The sequence below is a fragment of the Nilaparvata lugens genome, chromosome 10 (genome assembly GCF_014356525.2).
Source record: "Nilaparvata lugens isolate BPH chromosome 10, ASM1435652v1, whole genome shotgun sequence".
Classification (NCBI taxonomy): domain Eukaryota; kingdom Metazoa; phylum Arthropoda; class Insecta; order Hemiptera; family Delphacidae; genus Nilaparvata; species Nilaparvata lugens.
Window position 1 is genome coordinate 30,202,496 of NC_052513.1, and position 22,194 is coordinate 30,224,689.

General features: G+C 32.2%; 1 protein-coding gene across 1 annotated transcript; it reads right to left on the minus strand.

The window, feature by feature from the left end:
* Window positions 1-238: 238 nt before the first annotated feature.
* LOC120353436 lies at window positions 239-9,848 on the minus strand. The gene is made up of 3 exons (XM_039437180.1): window positions 9,495-9,848; window positions 5,878-6,060; window positions 239-3,328 (listed from the first exon to the last, which is right to left on the minus strand). Exons 1-3 carry the CDS (start codon window positions 9,571-9,573, stop codon window positions 2,943-2,945), a joined length of 648 nt encoding a protein of 215 aa, XP_039293114.1. The 5' UTR covers window positions 9,574-9,848; the 3' UTR covers window positions 239-2,942.
* Window positions 9,849-22,194: the final 12,346 nt, after the last annotated feature.

Genomic DNA, 22,194 nt, shown 5'->3' on the forward strand with positions numbered 1-22,194 from the left:
AAGTATTTATAAGTATTTATATTCAAATTATTTTACCTCAGGTAACTGAGACAAAACTATTATCAATGACAAAATAACCCAATTAATATTAGATCAAAAATGACCTTGGATTGTAAAAAATCTTCCGAGATAAGTTTATCAATGTTCAACTCCACGTAGAATTCTCCAACTGGCTATAGCATGTAGAATTTGAATCTTTGATAGGTTCCAATAAAGAAGAAGGATAAAATTGAAAACATTCTTTTGAAATACGAACAACTGCCTGATGCAGGCAAATTTTATTCAATTGCAAACAATTTCGCAGTTCACAAATTTCGAGAATGTATTTACAGTAAACCTTATATAAAATTTCATCGTTATTGGTAACTTATCAACTAACAATGTAAAGCGTACAATTACAATAAAATAAAGCGTAGTTATCGAAGACAAGTAATGTCCTCGTTGAACAATTGTTCATTTACGAAAAATAAATTACTAAACTACATTAATTGATCAAATAATTGATTCTGTCATTACAGATAACACGTCTTTCGAACAGTTTCATTAAACAATTGGAAGTAAAATTCATGTAGAAAATAATTGAAAATGGAATAATATGATACGAGCAATCAACATTTTACTGCAAATAGTACAATAACAATTTACTATCTTATAAAAATGGAATTACATTTTATTCTTGAGCACAAGGCTTCAAAGTGTCATTTGTTAGATCACAAACATACTTTTCTTGAATGTATTTGAATAAATTATAATTAAGACTGCTTGAAAACTGAACAGGCTTTAGATTATTTTATCTTGACATTTTTGACACAAGTAGTTCAGCTAAAACGTATTCAAGTATATAATTTCATAAAATTTTATAAAAAAATGCAATTTTCATGTCAAGTTGAGTGTTTTGAATCTTCAAAGATATTTGAACCTTCTAATCTATTGGGTGAATTTGAAAAATATGGAAATTTATTATTAGTTACTTAATCATTCAATCAGATCTAAATAAAATTGCAAAGTCTATTGATTGATCTCAAAATTACTTGAACCAGTAGTAACTTTTTGTGGCTATTTCAAATTGAACATTTTTATTTGATTTATTTAAAATCTATATTCTTCTTATTTCTAGTTTTAGTTCATTATAAACTCAGTAAACATGAAACTTTCTTTGAGGAAAATATTTCTACTTGCTTGGATCAATTATTATTTCTCATCCAATGACAAACAATTATCTACCAGCACTTTCAATAGGAAATAATATTCTATTTTCTTTTCACTATTGATTATCTTCATTGATAATTAAAAATGAATTGATGTCACATGAAAAGTTGTAATGGTGATGGCTTTTTGTCAAAACATTGCTAAAATTAATGCTCTTTATCAATTTTCAAATGCGTAACAGAAATATAAGAGCAATGTTATCAACTAAATTGTTTCATCATAGCTTTTCTATAATAAGAAATTAGCCCTGCGTAGTATGCTCATTCTTATCGATTGTTACAATGGCACATATTTTAGCTATCATTATTATATTTTTTCTGAATAAGTTTTCACGAGAGATGGCAGATTTTTATCATTTTGTTTTTATGGCAAGTTCAGGCAAAAAATTACAATCGTTAATAACTTGTTGAATACTCGTAACTGTTCCCATTTTTCGACCTCTTCTGGAAACATTAAATCAATCGTCATTCCTTCCAACTTGTACAGTAAAATATCAGTTTTATCAATAATATTATTTCAATACAAAATCCCAATCTAGGCTTACCTCCCAGCTATAATCTATTCCAATAGACCGTTTTAATTATGAGATCATTTCATTTGCTCTCAATACAAAGCCGTTCCAATATCAAAATCATAATCAATTATTTATCTTTTCCTCATACATATTATTCAGTTTCTGTGAATTCCATAAGAGCATTGTTCAGTTTTGACTTCAATTGAAAAACATTCGTTTATCATCCTACTCATTTCATTCATAACTATTATACAAATCATCAATTGATAATTTTCAAACAGCTATGATATTGATCATGAAAGGAATAAGAAAACCACGTCAGCACAAATACAATCTACACGAACAGCAAATACAGGAATTAATTTTCCCCAGATTTACACAACTGATATCTACTGAACAAGATGACTACTCGGAATCCATCAATCTGAATTTCTCTAAATCTCAATTTTGTCAAAATACTGCCAATGAGTTCCACTGCACAACATGACTACTACTCAATAATTCATGCAATTAATACAAGCTTTTCCAACTAAAATGTTATCAAATTGTAGTCACTCAAAATTGAGTCAATTTTCCATCGACAGCTTCTTCAAATCACTTTCTGTCAATCTTCTCACTCTGATGTACAGTAAGAGATTTCTTACACACTTCTAGGAGTTCTTAAGTGGCACCTGAGCACTTTCCTCAAAACTTCTTTCGCAATATCTCACAGGAACTAAAAGAACTTCCCACAGAACTCCTTAAGACTTTTATGCGACTTCTAGAAACTTCTCACATTTAACATCCGAGAAATTCCTTACAGAAATTGATAAACTTCTAGTGAACCTCAAGATACTCCTTATACAACTTCTAGAAACTCCTAAAAACTTCCTACACAATTTGTAGAAACTTCTTATATAATCATAAGAGCACCTACTCACTTTCAGGCACTAGAACCTTTCTCAAGATGAAACAGCACACCCTCCACATACAAGGGACATCTCAAAATTACACCCAAATACAAGGGCTGTCTCAGAAGATAACCCACACAAGGTCATCTCAAAATTTCACCCACATACAAAGGTAATTACAAAAGTAAACCCACACGTAAGGGTAATCTCATAATTGCACCCAAACACAAGGGTTGTCACAAAATTGAACCCACACAAGGGCCATCTCGAATTTCACCCACACAAGGGTCATCTGAAAAGTAACGCACAACAGTTGGACAGAGAGCCATCTAGGTGGCAGCAGCAGCGTCAGAAGGCGTGGTTGTCTTGACCCGATGCACAGGGATGACGAACACGCCGAGGCGTCTCAGCGACTTGACCCCCACTCCGCCCTTTGCTGCTCCCTTCTCGGGCGCAACACTCTCCTTGTAGGAGGGGGGCGCGAACAGGTGGTAGGGTGGTGGCGGGGTGTCGGGGGGGCGGTAGGCCTGGTGCGTGAAGGAGCTGGCATACACCTGGTTGGCACCATAGTGCCGGGTGTACAGGTGGTTGCCGCAGCACCACTCCGAGCAGGTCACCACCAGGAAGAAGGTGATGAGGCCGCTGAATGCGCCCAGGTACCAGATCACTGACCACGGGTCGGCGTCCTGTTCTTGGTCCTCTTGATTTGTGCCTTCTGTAACATAGCAATAGAAAAAATTGTTGGTTAATACATGTGTATTATGTCATTACTTGAGAAACTGGAATAACAAACTGTTTTAAAAAAATATATTTATTTTCGGAAGATATATTTATATTTATTTTCGGGGTTACCAGATCAAAATAGATTTTCTAATGATTTGACGAAAGCAAGTCATATTACAATGAATTTGAAAAATGAGAAAATTAATTTAAAAAGTTGAACATCTAACATCAACTGTACAGATATATTTCAAAAATAAATGAAATGAGTAATAAAACGAAGTATTCCTTTAATTTTTTGTAAAAATAACATAAAAGAAAGAAAAAGTTAATATACGTTATTGTAGCTATATGAATGATCACACTCTAGCTCAATAAACTCCAATAACTCATCGTCTACTAAATCACCACCAACTAATTTGCATAATAAGCTAGCCGAAGCCATTATATACTACGCACAAGTCTTTGTGTGCTGAAAACTGTAATGCAAATGTGTATGGGTGTCTTGCGCATAAATGCATGATGATTTGTCAAACGGTCAGAGCAGAGAATAGTAATGAAAAACGCGTTAGATGACTGTCATGACCTAGACTTGAGAGAAAGAGCGGAAACCAAGGCCTTTGTTATTATGAACATCGCTCCCAACTACGATTGCAAAAGAGCGCCCCATATTATTTATTTGTTGGCCGTTTTAAGCGCCTGCTTATAATTAGGGAGAGACAACAGTCGTCTCTATACAGATATTTTGCCTACAGCATCTCATTGTCTTGTCGTGGTCGTGATTATGTCATTGATAGTAATAAGAAATTATAAAGAGATTATTTTTGTTATTTTGTTAATCCTGTTACCGGTACCTATTATTCTCTCTCTGGTTCACGGCGAGTTTTTGTCATTATTTGTGCAATTTTATTGTTTTCTTTCATTTGTGTTATTTTTCAGTTAACTATATTATCCAATAATTTTAATTTTTTACATTCTTCAAAGATAATAAGAACATAGTTTGCTTTGAATGATTTTCAAAACGTTTTTTTATTAATCGTGGGTCGAGAAGTATTTTTCATATTAATTACCCAACACTTGAAAATAACGTCTTATAAATTTTGAACAAATCAGTTTACAACATTGATTCTTCAGAAAATGTGAATCAGCTTGTGAAACGATAAATTATTTTTATCCCATCAAAACACAAAGAACAAGTCTGTTAGACTTTCTGTCAAAATTCCAATATCCGGTATATCTCTCGGACCTTTATCAACATATAATTCAGACCAAAGTTTACATTCATATTGTAAAAATTTAGCGCAAAATTTTGATTCTCATAATGTTACTGATTACCTACTTCGGATCAACAAAATTGTTATCTAATAGGGAACCACGTTTCCTGTAAAAGCGTTACCATGTCACACATATTAACAACAAAATAGCAGATAAGGAATAATATTGCTATGAAATTTATTTTGTCAGGAAAAATAAAAATAATTTCCATTCACATTTCAATAGTTCATTGACAGAGTCAAAAATAATTGAAGGTCTACACTTTTCAAATATTGATGTTGAGTTTGATAATAATATTGAGACTCTTCCTTCTCTTATGTGGTTATTCAAAATTTCAGTGCCAACAATGGCCTTGTTATTTGATAACCCGATCTACCAAAACAACATTTTTTTCTAAAGAATGGACCGGAAATAGTTTCAGAGAACTTAAATTATACAGTCTTGAATTATGAATTATTTTTAATACTCGAAAACTACATTTGCGGTGATAAAAGATTGAAGGAAAGACATTGTAATACTAAACTGAGCTGCTGGTAGAGTAGTTTATGCTTAATTGACCTGCTAGAAGCAAAGCATCTTACTATATGAGGTAAACGCACAAAATGTTTAAAAAATGGACGCTAGAAGGTCGATCTAATCTATTGTCTATTTTTGGTAAACACTGCTCTAATGACTAGCGTCTGTATCGTTAAGTTAATGACTTTTTCGTCGCAAGTTGATAAGAGTTAGTTGATGAAATATAGTTGAAAAATAAGTTTATTGAAAATCTAGTCGATCAAACGCAGTTGTTTGAATAGTATACTAGTAGTGAAAAGTGTACGATACAACACGAGTAGTTCTATCAGTTTAAGAAACTAGTTTTTTTTTTAACAAAGAAGACGTTTAGGTCTATTGTATTTAATATTCTAGTGTTATTTTCAGAATTTTAATCTGGGCAAACGACAACGATTTACGTCAATAAATGTTTCTTGATAAAATAAAGAAGAAGCCAATGAACTGAACTGAAATTTATCAATTTTCGTTTATTATTTTATGTTCAAATTCTTTGAAACTGCTGTTCGTCTTCCCTACAGAAATGATACGAGTATATTTTATGTTCTTGTTTACTTATTCATTGGTCATTACTCAATTTATAAAAGTGAGATAAAATATAATTTAAATTCATCTCTTTTATTGAATTCTATTTGACTCAGTTTGGAGTTTATTCTGAACCATCAGCAAGTACCATCATTCTTCTAACACAGTTTCCATTTTTTGTTGTAAGCTCACCTGAATTTGTTCCATTATTGAGAATAGCATCCTCCTCAATATCGGTTGTGAAAATCTTTCCGTTCTGATTCTTGAAAAGCAGGAAAATCCTTTTGTCTCTGACAGATGCTGCTGCTGCTGCTGCTGCTGCACTGGTGTCCAGTTTTTCAGGCGATTTGGCCATGTTGTCTTCTTCTGTTGCAGCTGAAAAATTAATAGAAAATTGGAATTAATTCCTAAAATAAAAAATTAATTTACATTTGCTGTCAAATAATTTTTTTAATTATTTCGCTTTCCATCCACATTCTATGCGTATTTTCATTACTTTCATTATTCTAAATCTACATTTATTTTCATTATATTCATTCATATGATTTATATATTATTAAATAAAAATACATAAATTACATTATGGGATTATGGCCACATCCTTATTTCCATTACCGTACTATTCTTCTAAAAAAAAAAACAATTTTCCACTCAATGTCCTCTACTATTTCAATTTTTGTTTTTCATTTTATCTCCTTCAACCTCATTCTATATTAGTTCCATTTCATGTTCATATTTCTATAATTTCTAATGCATGTTTATTTACATTCTATATATTTTTTATCATTTTTCTTCGAATTTATAACAGTGAAACTAATACGAAAGTTAAGCATCCAATCTCCAGCTCAAGACAAGGCTAAATACTGTTCATCTAAAACCCTCAGTCTCCTCAACCTTAACCAACATTTTTTTCACATTTTCAACTATATACTCAACTATTTCAACGAACTCTATTCGGAAATAATTTTAGTTCGAATATTCTAGTTTGAAAACAGGAAATGGACGCCATTTTGGCTCTACTTTCTCGTCGCCAACCTTGGCAATAAAGCAACTGGTTCTCTTGTGCGGAAGTGGGAGCTGAAATTTAGTGAGGTTCACTACAAGCTGTCAGAATTCATGAGAAATAACATCAATGGTGCCCATTCAACTATTTCTGACTGTGTGAATGCGTCCCACTATATGGTGAGATTCACTTGAAACTGTCAGTATATCTTAGTGAATAGTACCAACAATGCCTATTCAATCAATGCTGACAATGTGAAGTCAATATCACTATTGCTACCTTCTGTTTTCCAATGAAAAGTCTTCCCTTGTAGATTTTGTTCTCTTCTAAATTACAGTGAGATAAACTGTCAGCATTGGTTGAATGGGAAGCATAGTAATGCTATTAACATAGAATGATGACAGTTTGAAGTGAATCTCACACTACCACGTGGTGTGGTTGTTCCAGATAACCTACAAGGACTACAACAGCTGTTGTGTGATTAAAGGACTCGGAATTACAATGGAAAAGCGCTACGTGGTTTGGTCACGTAGCCCCATCTTTGGACTTTTTACTAGTCGTTGGTCCATTGGTCTCATTCAACATGCGGTCAAGAGAGGCAAGCAGCATGTGTGAGGCATGCGCAATTGCATGCCCTGAATGCTGCCAATTATGTCATTTTGGTGACCAAGGAGAATAGTTTGAAAGTTGAAGAAACAGAACCGTTTGTCCTTCAGTTGCGGTTATGTGGTGTCTTTATAGTATAAAAAAGAATCCCATATAGTTGCTCAAAAAAAGAAGAGGAGAGAAATAAGAGCATTGGACAAGTGTTGAAACAAATCTCTTGAATTATTTTCAAACAAAAGTTGACAATTTATGCAGCAAAATAGGCTCTACCAAGGTGATTGAGTAGACCTTGCAGTTGAATGAATTTGAAAATAATTCAACAATTTGAGAAACAGTTAATAATTTTCATAGAGGTTTGCACAGGCTTTTGTATATGAGAGAGTATATTGAGAGATTGCAAGCTCATGTTGTGTTTGAAATATAAAGCTCAGGTTCAAAAGTGTAGTTCAAAGAACAACTGACTTTGAAGTAAAAAGATACGATATATCGCAATAAAAATTCAAATTTCAATTAAAAATAAAATTGGAGTGTTTAAAGACTTTTTTATAGCGTGGCTCAACATTTATTACATACATTGTAATCACTCCACAAGTGGGTATCAGAAGGTAGACATAAAAAAGGAATAAAACGATAAGAGAAAATTATGAGAAATGGAGATAAAGGCAAAGTTGTACATATGTGGATCCGATGATTCCCCCACGTGTCAAACATATTGCAAGTAGAACGGAAAATCAGGGAACAAATGGAGGAAGTTGAAAGAAACGTTAAACAAAAATGTGAACTCTTGCTAAGTACTACCGCTAGCACACACGTGTTTCTCTCTATTTTTTGCTCCTTCCACAGACAGTGAAAAAAATCTCATCTAAATCATGGTATGTTCAACATCCTTTCTTGTACAGTCTGTTGAGAAACCATGCCTGCACTTTAGTTGGATTCACCTCAAGCTGTCACCATTGTTTGAATGGGAACCCCATTGATGCTATTCATAAAGAAAGCTGTCAATTTGAAGTGAATCTTGAATACTGAACTCGTCCAGTTGTACAAACAATACAGTCAGCATTGGTTGGATGGGGGAAGCATTCATGTTATTTATTAGGAAAGCTGACACGTTGGAGTGAATCCAGAATACTGAACTCATCGTCCAGTTGTACCGGTTTTGTTCTTCTAGTAAACTTTTCTTCTTCTAGTTGTGCCTCTTTAGTTTCCAATCAGAACCTGATTCTGCCAACCTGAGACTCTGAACAAAGTTCACGTTTCAAAAGGCAGTTGTAAAAAGGTGTGTAAAAATCTAAAAATAGCCGGCTGGAGAATGGAAAGTAGAATTGTGTCGAAAATTCAGTTTCGAGTTTATGGCTTGTCCTGATTTGAAGAGGAATAAGTAGGAGGGTTGTGATTATATGAAATAGAGGAAACCGTTTTAATAGTGCAATTTGAACTTTTCTTGGGACCGTTATGTGTAATCTGTTTCCAGTCTGGTTTAGAATTACTGTATCCAGACCTTATAGAAACTCCGTTTTCAACTAGAGAAGAAGATCATTTTTCTACCATGAGAGAATACATTTATGATTGATAATTTTATTCTGCTTAGGATGTATAGCTATATTCATAATTCTGTTGTACAAATCAAATGTAATAAATTCCAATTACAAAATAATATCTTGAATGGGAAATTTAAAAATATTGAAACTTACTTAAAAATTTTGTTTTAATGAAAACTAGACATAAGAGGCAAAACTAAAATCAATAGGCAAACATTTTTACTATTCATTGAGTGAATGGAGAAATAATTTCATTCAATTGAATAATTATATAATTTCAAATAAGCTTAGTTACTGTATAGAAATTTCGAAGTAGCATTTTGAAAACGAAATTTTTCTATTCAAAAATTTGTAAATAGATTCAAAGATACAAGTATGTGAAATGGAAATAAGAAGAGAGAACTAATAAAATTATTTTATAGAAGAAAATAAAATTAATTTGATTCAAGAGAAGGGAGAAGCAGAGAAGAGACAATGAATAAAACTAGAGAAATGAAGACACAGTGAAAGAAAGGTGCTGTGGAGGAGCCGGCTTACGATGAAAAAGCCGGTTCCACATATGTCAATCAAATGAAAGCCAATAAATAATTATTAAAAAAAGGAAGCTAAGATAATATACTAGCACAATTCACAAAATTATTATAAACAAATAATTTACTCACCTTTGTTTTTAAGCACAGCACACTTAGACAACGCTATGAAGAATAGAAAGTAGACGGTGAGATCAATCATGCAATGCATTGTCGCTACAAGTCGCGCCTTTTCGCTATTTCAGATCACCAACGTGAATAGAACTATTCAAATGAGATAATCAATTCCCGCGTTGAAAAGCTAACACGAGAACCAAGTTTTGAGATGAGTTACGGTTCACAGAATGGTTACTCAGATCACTGGGGGTTGCAAGCAAAGGGCGACGAGAGAGTGGATTGTTGTCTAGCTGCAACTGGCACTAGTTTGTAGAGAGAGTTGAACTACTGATGCCGGCTGGTCGGAGAGAGGCGCTTTTATGCACTCCCTACCACTGGCTTCTCAGCTGTGACGTCACATGAGCGCACCACTTGAGAACGGTCGCTGATTTTGTTTATCAATTGGTGTTCTTTGGTCCCTTGACGCGGTGGCTGATGAATTTTGGGCCTATAGGCTATTGGAAAAAGCACGTAGACACATACGAGAACACATAAATATTATACTCCAGAAATAACAATAATAGGGAAATAAATCAAATTGAAAGATTAATTGCCTGCTTGATTGAATATTGAAACTGAAATTTTGTTTACAATATATTGTTTTGATACATTGATGTTTCACAATGTATTTCTAATACCAATAGAAAGCATCATCCATTCATTCATCAACAAAAAAAAGCATCATCATTCATCATCAATAAATTAATAATACCTATAAAAATGAAGCATTCACTTTTGTTGTTTAAAAATGTACTGAAACCCCTCACAAGTGGCACAAATGAGTACATTATATTATATTACAAATTTAATGTTAAGACATTAGACAATGAAGAAAAATAAAAAACAAATAATAAAAGTTATGCATAATTTTGAAATGGTAGGGAATTGAATGAATTTGATAACACCTTCTATATGTAGAACTGATTTATTCAAGTTACATTGTAGAGAATGTATAGAGATTGTATGAGAGATTCTATTATAGAAGATTGAAAAATATGTTGTCGACTGAGAAGTTAATTGGCTAGCTCCAATTTTGGTAAAATTAAAAACGTCTTTATAACCAATATAGAAGGAATAATCTTTGTATCTAGTATCTTTAATATTAATCTAGTGTGTATAGGCTACATAAAATCAAATGATAGAAAATTCCCACATTTCTTGATATGCTCTTCTATTGAAGAGTCAGTCGACTTAATATTAATATTTGAAAAATCATAACTAAATAGGTAATAATGATTTATATTAACCATCTCAAAATTTGTTATTCAGCCTAATAACAAATAATGTTGTCTGATGATGATGAGAATATTCTACATCAGAGTTACCCAAAAACCCAATGAAAGAGGGTAATACAGTAATTATTGTGAGGATGAGGAAAGGAGGTGGAGTTGAGGAACACGAAAACAAGGAGAAAGACAGTATAGTAATAATAGGAAGACAGTGGTCGTGGAAGTTAGTGGTAACTGGCGACTACTTTTATTTACTGTCAACAGATTGATAGGCAATATCATTTCATTGACATCAATACCAGAGATCAGTGCACAGCAAGAATGTATCTCATTGTAATATTCCAAGGCGAGTCGAGCCAATATAGTTATAATTCAATCAATCACTAAGTTTTAATTGATAGACTGAGTGTAGCCAATCTTGAATATTATAGTTTATTCATTTATTTGTTGAATATATTTATTTATTAATGAGGTATATTTTTCGCTAATCCCCAACAATGATTTTTATGAATTCTATATTTAGCGTATAGAATATTCAAAAATTATGTTTATGGGTTATTTTTAATCTATTGAGAATATTTGTGGATACAATATTACAAATCATATGAATATGATTGGGAAAGAACAACAGGTTTGGACCAAAACTTTTCTATTCCAAAATTTTGATAATGAATAACATGTCCAAGAAAAATAGGTTCAAAAATATATTCTATAGCCTACCTATGGAGAATTCCTCAGAATCCTTATAAAAATGCCAAGTATGAAGATGTTTGGTGTTCTTTTGAATTATACATTTGAAGAAGTGTATTTGGTGCTGATAAACTAATATTATATTTCTATAAGTTTTATTTCTACTGACAATTGTACAAATTTCATGCTTCCTTCCAACTATTATTTATTAATGATTTTTGATTAACAAAATGAATGTTTTGTATAAATCATGCACTTTCAATAATATCTTTGAATTTACTGTTTCAAACGTTATTATTCTAAAGTTTCAATGAAAAGAATACGGAGATTTTTGAAACTTTTATGAAGATGAAAAATAAATTTTAAAATAATTGTCTCCTTGATCAAAATTTAATGGATTTTCTTTTGTTCCACTAGCATGAGCCTATTGTTCACACTTTATTACTCATTATTATTTTCTCATTCCTATGAAACTTAAAAATCATCTAACTAGGATCATGCCAAAGTTTATATGCTATTATTTGATCTGTACCATTGGCTTATAGGGTTGAACAATTAAAATTCGAAATGAGAAATATATTGTTCTGATCTCCGTCCGGACCAATTCAAACAAAAATAGTATAGCATTTTGAAGCAAGATTATTTGATACGCAACAATAATTACGGTATTAGTAAATAAATTTGATACGGTAATTAAAAATCATTTTGTATCAATTCATTGTCCCAACAATTCTGAGTGAGAGATTCACTTTAATCTGTCGGTATTGGATGAATGGAAAGCATTATTGATGTTATTTATAAAGAATACTGAGAGATTGGAATGAATTTCACCATCGAAAGAACTACGCTTAGCAAGTTAGCCTTCTACCTTCCGAATAGATCTAATAAAAATTCAATAGATTCAATACGGTTGAATAAATTATTCTCTATACGTCAAACCATTGTTCAGTCGCTGTTCGAACCGGAGTGAACCGAATCCCACAAGTTGAAAAACTACGTTTCAGCCTACCTCCAGTTTAACTGCAGATAACAACTGCGTGCCTTTCAGCATCCCATAAAACTTCGAAAAAGGTTCATAGATTTCATCTAGATACCATGTCTAGTCTACTTAATGGGATAGGAGTGTCTAGTTTTTTCAATGTTGCAGATAACATGTTGGTTTAGACAAGTTTTTGTTAAAAACTTTAACAGGCGATGTGTTAGTTCTTATATCAACAACTTTGTCCAAGAAATCTATTAATAATAGACAACAATTTTTTAAAAATAGCCCGACAAATTTCGAGTGTTTTGATTGGAAACTGAAGACTCGAGAAGGTGAGATAGGGAAGAAATTGACAAAGAGAGAGAGAGAGAGAGAGAGAGAGAGAGAGAGAGAGAGAGATACATTGGTAAGAGTGATTGATTTCAAACTAAACCCTCATTATTGACAATAGTTTCAAGTGATAGCTTTATGAGTATGTAGTTCAGTATTTTTGTGACAAAACCTGAAAGATTAGGTTTGAGTGAGAGAGCAAGATGATAGAAAGTGAGGGATATTAATAGACAAAGACAAAAGATGAGATCAATCAAACTTGTTATCTAGAGAGGAAGGCACTTATGTAAGTTGGGTTGCGAAAAATCACTTGAGCTTTTCACAGTAACTTCAGCTTATACCCAGAAAGGAAAACTGTTACTACATCAACTGTAGCTTCTAGAATAAGTTTCAGTTTTTAATGTAGACAATATGGGATAAATAATTTCTAATTAAGATTTAGGGAGTGCTTAGGACTGGATTTCTACTGTTTTTTTAACACCGGTTTCTAGAAGAGTTATTGATTTCTCATCATAATTTAAATTTTGGAATCCAGTGTGAATTGAGTTACAACATTTAAATAATTGGGAGCGTATCATACATACTATAAAGATACGTTTATATCAATCTACTATTTCAGCATTTCTGCATTAGTTTAAAAATGAAATTATTATTGAATGGAATAAATCACAATGGAGTGGCCGTAGTCGAGTGGATCAGATGCTGGCTTTATGATTCAGAGGCCCGGGTTCAAATCCCGTCCCGGGCAAGATATTTATCTCGGGCCACTCCCGTGTTTCGGATGGACACGTTAAGCCGTCGGTCCCGGCTGCCTAAAAAGCAGTCGTTAGGTCATGTCAGAGGCCCTGAAATTGATCAGTTGCGACCTGAAAACTCTGACACCAGACCTGAGCCAGCCAGGTCACTCGATATTATTATTATTATTATTATTATTATCACAATATATCGTTTTTTACTTGTATAATTTGAATATTTCATTATGGAACAATTCTACAGCATCTCTGGTCACAGTGATTAATTTATTAAATTGCAATTGTTTGTTCAAGGTTTTAAAATCAAAATTAAAAGAATATTGTGAACAACAAAAAAATGTGAATTATTCGTATGGTAGTAATTTTGACAGTTGACACTTGAAAATACTAGCAAAAATTCTTCAGAATGATAGTAATATTCTGAAATAGTAAACAACAGGTTCAAAAGAAGGATGTTTTTATTGAATATCTTCTTTCCTTATATAAATCTATCTATATAATAAGAGAGAGTAGGGTTGTGTTTGTTCACATCAAAACATGTCAACTTGTGGATTGCATACCGGAAAAACGGGAATGATTTAGATCTCCAAATTTTGCGCATAGATTATAAAATATCAATCTCGTGCACCTCGAAGCCCAAATTTCAATTTTCCTTTTAGATTTTTCAGAATAAATGTTCAAATTTCATTCATGGGACATTATAATTGAAATGTACAAACCATATGGTAATATAGAACTATAATTTAGAGGGAATACCTATTCGAAGCAAAATGGTTAAAATTGGTAACTAAATTAATAACCAGTCCAATTTTGTCAGGCTGGCATTAAGTTGAGGAAGCTAAACAAGATTTGAGTTCTGTCACTTTATTATGTTAGTAACAAGTTGAAGAGCTTATCTATACTGTAATAAAGAAAAGAACTGGCTTATACACGTACGGAATAGGGGAATTAAGTTTGACGCATCATGTCTAAACTAATGGACTTGAATTAACTTGAAATTTGCAAAATTATAGATTCCTAATTAACCGTGGATGGTTCTAGGCCTACTTCAAACTCTTCAAGATTCCACTCCGTCAAGTTTTTAAATAGACCCTTGCGGAGCACGGGTTACCCGCTAGTTATTTATACAATAAAATAGCATTATAGTACCCTTTTTTGGAATTAATTTAAAATAATAAATGAAAAACACAATTTAAAACTGAATAAAAGTTATATTAATTTCAAAAAAGGGTAGTAAAATTCTATTTTATAAAATGAAAATAAGTAGTCCTGAACACATACATTTTAAGAAAATCTATTATGATTTCCAATATTCATTACTTTCAGTGACCTCTACAGGGGGGATCCCCACTAATAGAAGCCACCCTCATGATCTCATTCAATTAGGCCTACCATGTTATCTCTCTTTCTCACCCTACTTCTTGATACCGGTCTCTCTTTCCTTCTGAGCTAATTGCCTTTTACGTAGATTCCCAAATCAATAAATTCTGAATAGGCCTAACTCGACTTGTTTGCATCTCCAATAAACATCGTCTCTATTACGTCATTGAAGGGATCTAATTACCGAATGACTAATATTATTGAATGACTATTATAATGACTTCAAGACTAGATACGGTACACTATTTACTACTAATGACTGTATAGTCTTTAAACCTCTTAATCGATATTCAAATAGAAATGACAACGTGAGGAAGAGAAATGACCAATTATAGACGGGGTTTATTTGTAAAATAAAGAGAATGTCAAACATCGTAACTCTCTATACTAACAGTCCAGTTTACATTTCAATTTAACTGAACTAGTGTAGTTTACTCTTGGATAATACAAATTGAAGCCATTTAAATTGTATTTTCTTTCTAAGGATCTAATGCTAGAAGAGGGAAGGAACGAAAACTCACATCTGGTAATGTCATCATTTCAAGGTTTTCCCCTCGCAATTGTTTTATCATTTATATTTGATTCAGCTTGATAGTTCTATTTGCTAAAATGAATATAGATTGCTTCAATATAGTAGGCTATATTTGGTAGGGGCTAACAGTATTAACTAAGAACTGATGGTGATAACATTCTAATAATACAGTATTAAAACTGAATAATTATTTGATAATAAATCCATTAATTATTCATTCAATATGGTATATTTGGTAGGGACAAATAGTATAACAACGAATATCAGTATCTTAGTAGGCTACTACCAAAATTATCTATCATATGTCTCATAATGTACATATTGGGGAACAACGTCGAAATCCTGGGAAAATGTGATATTCCTTAGGTACTCTTTATAAGTCATCCTTATATTACTCCTAGTCATCCAGACCCAAGAAGTACACTAACTTTCATAATTAGCTATTCCTAATTTCAAGTCCTATTTTTTCAGTGGAAGAGATGGTGTCAGTGAACTGATCATGGAATTTTTACGGTAAAATACTAATTTGCAATGTAAAACTCCAAATTATGTTGGTCAACCTACTTTGAGGGAAGTCTCATACTTTGTAGATTGAATCAAATTTGTTTCCAAGAAAAAAACACACTCATTTCAAAATCCTATCATTTTCGCCGTAGAAGAGTCGAACTTCTGTATCAGAGTAATATCGTTGTATAGGAAAAAACACACCACCAAGAGAAAACAACAATGTTGAAGAGAAAACACGCTCATTTCAAAATCCTATCATTTTCGCCGTAGAAAAAGAGTAAAACTTCTTGTATCATAGTAATATTGTTGTATAGGAAAAATACTGCAGTCCTTTTTTGTGGTGAAGTGGCCTACAGTTTTCCAGTTGAAAAATCCAACATTTTCCATTGCAAAACACTAATTTTGCAGCAGAAAATCCCACCAACTTCAATTACTTCGACCGGTAGTGTCTTTCATGTATAATTGGACAGCCCACTCTACTCCAGTTCATTATGAATTTCAATTACACGATAACTATATCCAACAATAACTATAGCTTCACACGATAACTGGCCGGCATTTTCACAAGAACTCTATCAAGTTAGCGCGAAATATGTGCTACTGAGATCACTTCAAACTGTCAAAATTAATTGTATTGGATTTATTGATGTTGTTTACAAGAGATGCTGACAGTTTGGATGAATCTCATCATAGCGCAAAAATGCTACAGTAGCAGTCACGGTCAAACTCCAAATTAGCTCTCAAATAATTACGGATTGCATTCTGTTTTGCTATTATTTTTTGTTTTCTAGACAACTGCACTATTTCCACGGAACAAGATCCTCTGGCATTATGAAAGATTACATCATAGCAATGCTGTGAACGATAAGAATATCGATCTTATTTTTTATTGTGGCGGAAAGTGTTTTTCCGCTGGTTTCGACAGTATTCGGCTCTTGAGTATAATCTGATGGGATTTGTGGTTTTCATTTCGCGGAATTCTGTTTGATTTTTACAACCTTTATGATCTTTTAGATAACTACTATCAATTAGTATTGTACTCAACGTAATGAGAGTTAGAGCAGCATAAGGAAGTACACCTTCTTTTACTATTAAAATAAAAAATATTTGAGTGTAATTATTGGATTTTTTGTGGAATGTAAAGGCCTATAAGTGACTATTCTTTGCCAATGCATTTAACACGTTTGTCATTAATGATTGTGATGCAAATCCATGTTTAGAATTTATTTTTGTATTGGATGCAGATCCATGTTTGGAATTTATTTCTGTATTAGATGCAGATCCACGTTTGAAATGTATTTCTGTATTACTGAGAAATAAGTCAAGGATTATCGAAAAGATAATGTCAACGCTCTTTTGGCTTAAACTTGAGCCACATTTAAGCAATACAAGACAAGCTACAGTTCAAGTTCAACATATATGTCACGGTCAACCTCTATAATGCTGCTACTCTGAGAATAAATTCACTTATATCGTATGGATACAAATATAATTGTAATAAATAATAAATATAGGCTATGTTGTCCTTTTATATCACAATCACTTCTCGTTCCGTAAATTAAACTAGATGGTGTGCAGTTGTCACAACCACTTATTTATTAAAATAACGAGAAACTTGTTCCGATTTATAAACCATTATTAATCTCTAGTAAAAGCTCAAAAATTGATAGTGAATCAACAGAAGCTAATTTCTTGTTATTTAAATAAATAAGTGATTGTGACAGCTTCAGGTATTTTTACAACATTCTTATATTGACTCACTTTCGTTATTGTCTGTCTGTAACGGTGGATTTTAGTAATGATATTTTTGAACTCTTTCTGACTAGCTAGAGACTTATCACGGTAATCATAAAATTGATAACCGATATAATTTTAAAATACGATTCATAAGGATATTCTCCAAGAGGGACAGAAAAATCATTTTAAAATAAAAAAGTTTGGTTTCAAAAGGTTTGTTCTAATAGAGCATAATAGAGCCTCTTCATTATTTAATATGAATATCTACTTTTAAATCACAATATTTACTGCAGAGTCAATATTATTGTTTCATTTTGTTCAGTTGTAATCTAAAAATATTGATTTTCAGTTTTTCTATCACGCGCTTCCTTCAACTCTCATTTCTCTGTAAAATTATGTTCAGTAATTTATTTAAGAATAAATTTCAATTTCTTGAGCCGTATTTTATTTGAATTCAGCGTTTCCCATCTACATTTTTTCTCTCGTTTAATTTTTCACTCACTAGTTGCCTATACGTTGATTTTTTTCATCATGCGCTTCTTCAACTCTCAAGTTTTTTCTCTCTGGTATGGCTCGTTATTTGCAAACAAGACCTTAGGCTTGTTTCAAGTTATGCGTTGTTCTCTATTTTCCTTCCTCCCTCTTCGGTTACACACGTTTAGCGTTCATCTCAGGTTTTCCGTTTTCTTTTTGGCTAGTGTGAGGGATTTGACATGGCGCGCGGTGACTGTACATTGATAAAAAGCGTCGAGTGTAAAGACGGCCTTGGCCGAGCGAGTTCATGGCCCGAGTCCGAGTTGTCAGCTGTCAGCTGCGACCGGTTTACCGGCAAAATCACCGTCAGAACCGGTCCACGCCATGTGCCGGCCTAATCTCATCAAAAACGGTTTCAGTTTTTGAAAACTGATTTGAAAATTTTCAGTTTTTTTGGATAACTTCTAATAGTATAATAATAAATAATAATTAAACATTGTAATAATAGTACCTATGCAACTTTTTCGTAGTAACGATCAATATTGTAGTCTATTTTAAAAATTTATCTTACTTTCCCACTCTTGAAAAAAGTTTTGAAGTTCTACAAAATTATTAAAAATATTAAAATTTTGAATTTTCTCACCACCTAAGTTAATGCATTAAGATGCATTTCATAGAATCATCAAACATTTTTAATTGAATATAATAATTCTTAAATATGACATTAATGATGTTCAAGCTGTATTTGTCTGGCAATGTGTTTTAATAATAATTATTGATGATTCCAAGTTTTTAATAAATAATTTACCTTTTTTGAAAATTATATTCTCTACCAAACTTGGATCAGACTTGAGCATCAGTTCTACACTCAATCACAAAGTTCTAACATACTTTGGAAAGATACTTTTACTTATGAATACTCCATATATATTACTTTGAAATATTATCCCAATATTTCTGTCATAGTTACTGGAGTAATTAAATTTCCTCTAGTGTTAGTATTTTGTGATTGAATGCAGAAACCCCGGTGAGGTGAATTCCGTGGATGAGCATAACATTCCCATAATTTGATATTTAATAGAAATTTGAAATAATCAATTATTATATTATTTAGTGTATTATCGCCAATAATCATTTATCCAGTTTTCGATGATTTCAATAGCCACCATTCAAATACAAGTCTCAGATACAATACTTGAATCTTTTTACCGGCATGAACTAGGTGTTGTTATGATTCAAGCCGCAATCAACAATAATAATCGAGTTCGATTCGGTTCTAACTCCTTTCGCGTTTTATCAGAAAACGTTCGCCATATAAAGTAGTGCTGTTCAAGTCTCTGATAAGAGCCACAATAAACTTATTTGCCTGATTAGAGTATCAAGTGGCCCCCAGTAAATTATATTGCAGCTTTCGGTGGTAGAATCTGTTGCTTCAAAACCCAACTGAAGAACAGTTGGCCTGTTATCTATTCATCCACGGATATTCGGAGAGAGAGAAACAATATTGAGTGTGCGAGGGAGAGAGGGAGATGAAAAATAATAAAAATTTGAAATGTTTGAGGGTAAGAGAGAAAGAGAACTGTGAAAAGAGAGAGAGAGAGAGAGAGAGAGAGAGAGAGAGAGAGGAAGAGAAAATATATAGAAATCGAGTGAAAAAGAGGATTAGTTTGTTAGTAGATAGGCCATGAGGATTAGGGTTCAGTATGGAAGCTTCAATAGATTTATGACACCTAAATTCTAGATTACAATAACATGCTGATTATCAAGTTTTTGTTCTAAATTTCGTTCTTACATAATCAAAATTTAGAGCACACAAAATTATAATGATTACTGTATAATATTACAATCATTTATCTATTGAATAATATGATGATGCCTTGCACCCTTGAACCAAGGAAAAATACCCTCCATCCCTCATATTGTGAGTTCAACCTTCTTTGAATAATGTATTTGGTTGTATAAATAAGATATTAGTAAGATTAATTATTTTACACCAACATTCATATCATTTTTATGAATTCAATAAGTTATATTGGCGAATTATTATATAACATCTTTATAATGAAATTTCTATTCAATTATTTGAAGAGGTTGGCTCCAAGTTCAATTGAATTATATTTTTTGGAATAAATTACATTTTGTAGTAATTTATGGAGTTATTAGTGAATTAGTATTTATTATGATCAACAGAGAAGTTGGTAAAGAAAACTAATAAAATTTAAAATGACACTTTCCATGTGTCCTCTAGTTTAAATTTAAGAATTTTTCTCAAGGAATTGAAATCTTGGTTGTTTTCACTAGAAGATGTTGAGTTTCTGTTTAGATAGTATAGTTACTTTTATATTGTATTTTTGATATTATCATATTGCAGTGAATGATACATTTATGGAGGGACAGTTTATCTCTTAGTACTCTTCAACATATTTTTTTCTCTGTATTGTAAACATTTATCAAGTTTTTATATAATTTTAGCTAGGCTCTAAGCTACTCTTTCTTTATTTTCAGTGTGATGGTGCCTCAACACGTTTTTTTCAAATGAGGTTACCTAACCACTTTATATTATTGTTTTGTAATGTCTTGTGTATTATTTATTATTGTAAATTGTAAAGTGTGTCAATAAATGAAAAGGGTGTGGCCATATTTTTTGTATAATTGGTGAATAAAACTCAAATTCACCAAAAGTCATCATAAGGAGAATTATATTATTTATTAATTTGATTTAATACATTATATTATGTACTATGTTTCAAGTTTTAGTTTATAAAAATGTTGTAATGAAGAAACAAACTGGGAAATAAATCAATCTCATATTTGTAGCACCAGTGACCATTCTAGTCCCTTCTGATGTTCTATGTTACTAGTTCTTTGTAACTTTTGTTATTGAATCTGAGACTGAGAGTACCCTCATATGAATAATTCAGCAGATGCAACAATACAAATACAAACAGGATACTCTTCCGATGAGTCTATTGTTATTATAGCAAATTACATACCGGTATGTGCAAATACACAACCAGCTCCATGAATGAGTTATGTAACTATATGATTCATTGATATTTTAGCATATTTGAAAGGCAAAGCAATAATATGTTATTCTAGGAAGAAGGATCAATTGAAGAGGTATAATGAGCTACAATTTCTGAGTAGAATCAATTATTTATGATACCGGTCTCATGTCTTCAACATTGTAGAACACAATAATTGAGAAATGTGAATAGTTTAATCATGAAGTAGGATAGTAGGATAATATCAGCTTTGGAGCTGGATTTCCATTATTTTCAGTCTATTGACCTTTCTGCTGAAACTAAACAATTTCTTGAAAATGACCGACTGCTTTCTATACACACTATATTTTGTATGTTGAAGTGAAGAGAAAACTTTGTTGTTGAGAGGTCCGTAATTCGTTAAATAGAGGTAAAATAAGCAGCCAGAACTCTAAAATGTCATGGGACCAGGTAAAAATTCGTTGTGTAGAGGATTTCGTCAAGTGGAGGTTCGTTATAGAGAGGTTTGACTGTATAAGTAATTTTTTTGTAATACTAATTCAATGAAAAAAATGCAACTAATCCCAACCACCTCAATCTCCAACTAAACTTATTTATTAAAATTATTATTTTCGACAATCCATCTTATTTTGAGTGCATACCCACATCTAATTGCTCTCTAACCATTTAAATCGCCGAGTACTCATGATTTAAATAGTCTGATGATTCAGTTTTATTCCTGTCAATTATATTTTATCATAGAAAGTTTCCACTTTCACATTTTCAAAATGGCGAATGCCCCTCGAAAAGAAGGTGAGTGATGTGCAGTTATGCTTGAATTATTTTATTTTGATTGATAGCCGAGCTATTATTATTATGGGATTTGCATTGTTCGGAATAGTGTAAACACTTGAATCGAGGAAAGCGAGCAAAACACTCAGCTGATGCAAAGCTTCACGTATCGAATTTATACTCAAATTGAATGTGGATCGAGTGAAAGGTCATAAAATTTTCTCTTGAAAGTGGATTTTACTAACGGTTTTATCAAAATGAGTAATTATTCGAGTAAATGTACACAG

What these genes read in the sequence shown, in the direction of transcription:
- LOC120353436 (XM_039437180.1), bottom strand. Translation starts at nt 9,573, where the DNA reads ATGCATTGCATGATTGATCTCACCGTCTACTTTCTATTCTTCATAGCG. An exon ending in TGCTGTGCTTAAAAACAAAG is followed by an intron (nt 6,061 to 9,494) that starts GTGAGTAAATTA and finishes TTAATTTTTCAG; the next exon opens with CTGCAACAGAAGAAGACAAC. An exon ending in CAATAATGGAACAAATTCAG is followed by an intron (nt 3,329 to 5,877) that starts GTGAGCTTACAA and finishes GCTATGTTACAG; the next exon opens with AAGGCACAAATCAAGAGGAC.